Genomic DNA, 1,060 nt, shown 5'->3' with positions numbered 1-1,060 from the left:
CTTGCCGACTCTGATTGATTAATTCTGGAAGTGTACGGTTTGCAGAAGTCAGGATGAGCTTACGGATCTCTGGATGTAGTCCGCTTTCAAATTTCTCAATCTGCCATTCCTCGTCATAGATGTTCCGATCAAAGTTGGCATATTCCATCAGCTGCCCAAATGTAGTAATGTATTCATTGACAGTCATGTTGTCCTGCCTTAGTGATAGCAGCTCAGTGTGCTTCATTCTTCTCATAGCCTTCGGAAAATACTTGTCTAGGAAGACTCGTCTGAACACGGCCCAAGTCAGATCAACATTTTGAGCTCGCAGCAGAGCCCTCGCACCGGTCCACCAAGTCAAAGCTTCTCTCATCAGCTGGTATAAGGCGTAGTCGGTCTTCTGTTCCTCCGGACATCCCATTCGCTCGAATATGTGCTCGATCATCTGCAGCCATCTTGCTGCAGCCTCAGGGTCATCTCCACCTTCGAATGTAGGTGGTTGGAAGTTGCGGAAGTCTTTCAACCTCCGTCGGGAAATTTCCTCAGCATTGTCGGGCATTTGGGGTTGGTTCGGGTTCTGTTGCCGATATTCTCGCCATTCTTGGCTCATGTTCTGGACAAACGTGGCCAACCCCCAAACCGTAGTAATGAGTTCATCAGGTGCATTGCTTGTTCTTCCCTGAGTGGAACCGCGGGTACCTGCCATGTTTCTGCACTCACAATATCATGACATGAGCTGATCAGACTCACCGCAAGATATAAATGACAGCAATTCCAAGTAGGTACTCGTGTTCTAATCAGATAAGTTGGCAATACATCTGTTCCTATTGCTATATAAACTTAACTTTTTAGTACATCTATTGCAACTAACAGGGATAGTTCGATACTTATCAGTCACATATCTTAAACAAATAACATGATGCAGCCAGCAGACAGTTTAACAGTTATATTCAAGCAGCAACAACACAGCAATCAGTAAATAATTCAACAGTCAATTTAGACAGTCATACTAAACATCAAAATGTTCAGTAGCGCAATTTTAACATATAGTAGTCGACAAATAATTCTCACAATCTAGTTG

The 1,060-nt window shown here is 43.8% G+C and overlaps 1 protein-coding gene across 1 annotated transcript; it reads right to left on the bottom strand.

The window, feature by feature from the left end:
• Positions 1-63: 63 nt before the first annotated feature.
• LOC133312482 (uncharacterized) lies at positions 64-685 on the bottom strand (the record flags this gene model as incomplete). The annotated part of the gene is made up of 1 exon (XM_061513682.1): positions 64-685. A coding segment is annotated over exon 1 (622 nt), but the record flags the coding sequence as incomplete, so codon positions are not given.
• Between the last annotated feature and the right edge of the window lie 375 nt (positions 686-1,060).

The sequence above is a fragment of the Gastrolobium bilobum genome, unplaced genomic scaffold (genome assembly GCF_033153095.1).
Source record: "Gastrolobium bilobum isolate Gb01-03AN ecotype WA unplaced genomic scaffold, APGP_CSIRO_Gbil_v1 utg35549, whole genome shotgun sequence".
NCBI classification, from domain to species: domain Eukaryota; kingdom Viridiplantae; phylum Streptophyta; class Magnoliopsida; order Fabales; family Fabaceae; genus Gastrolobium; species Gastrolobium bilobum.
The sequence above is the reverse complement of the archived record's forward strand: the minus strand, read 5'-3'. Positions and strand labels throughout refer to the sequence as shown.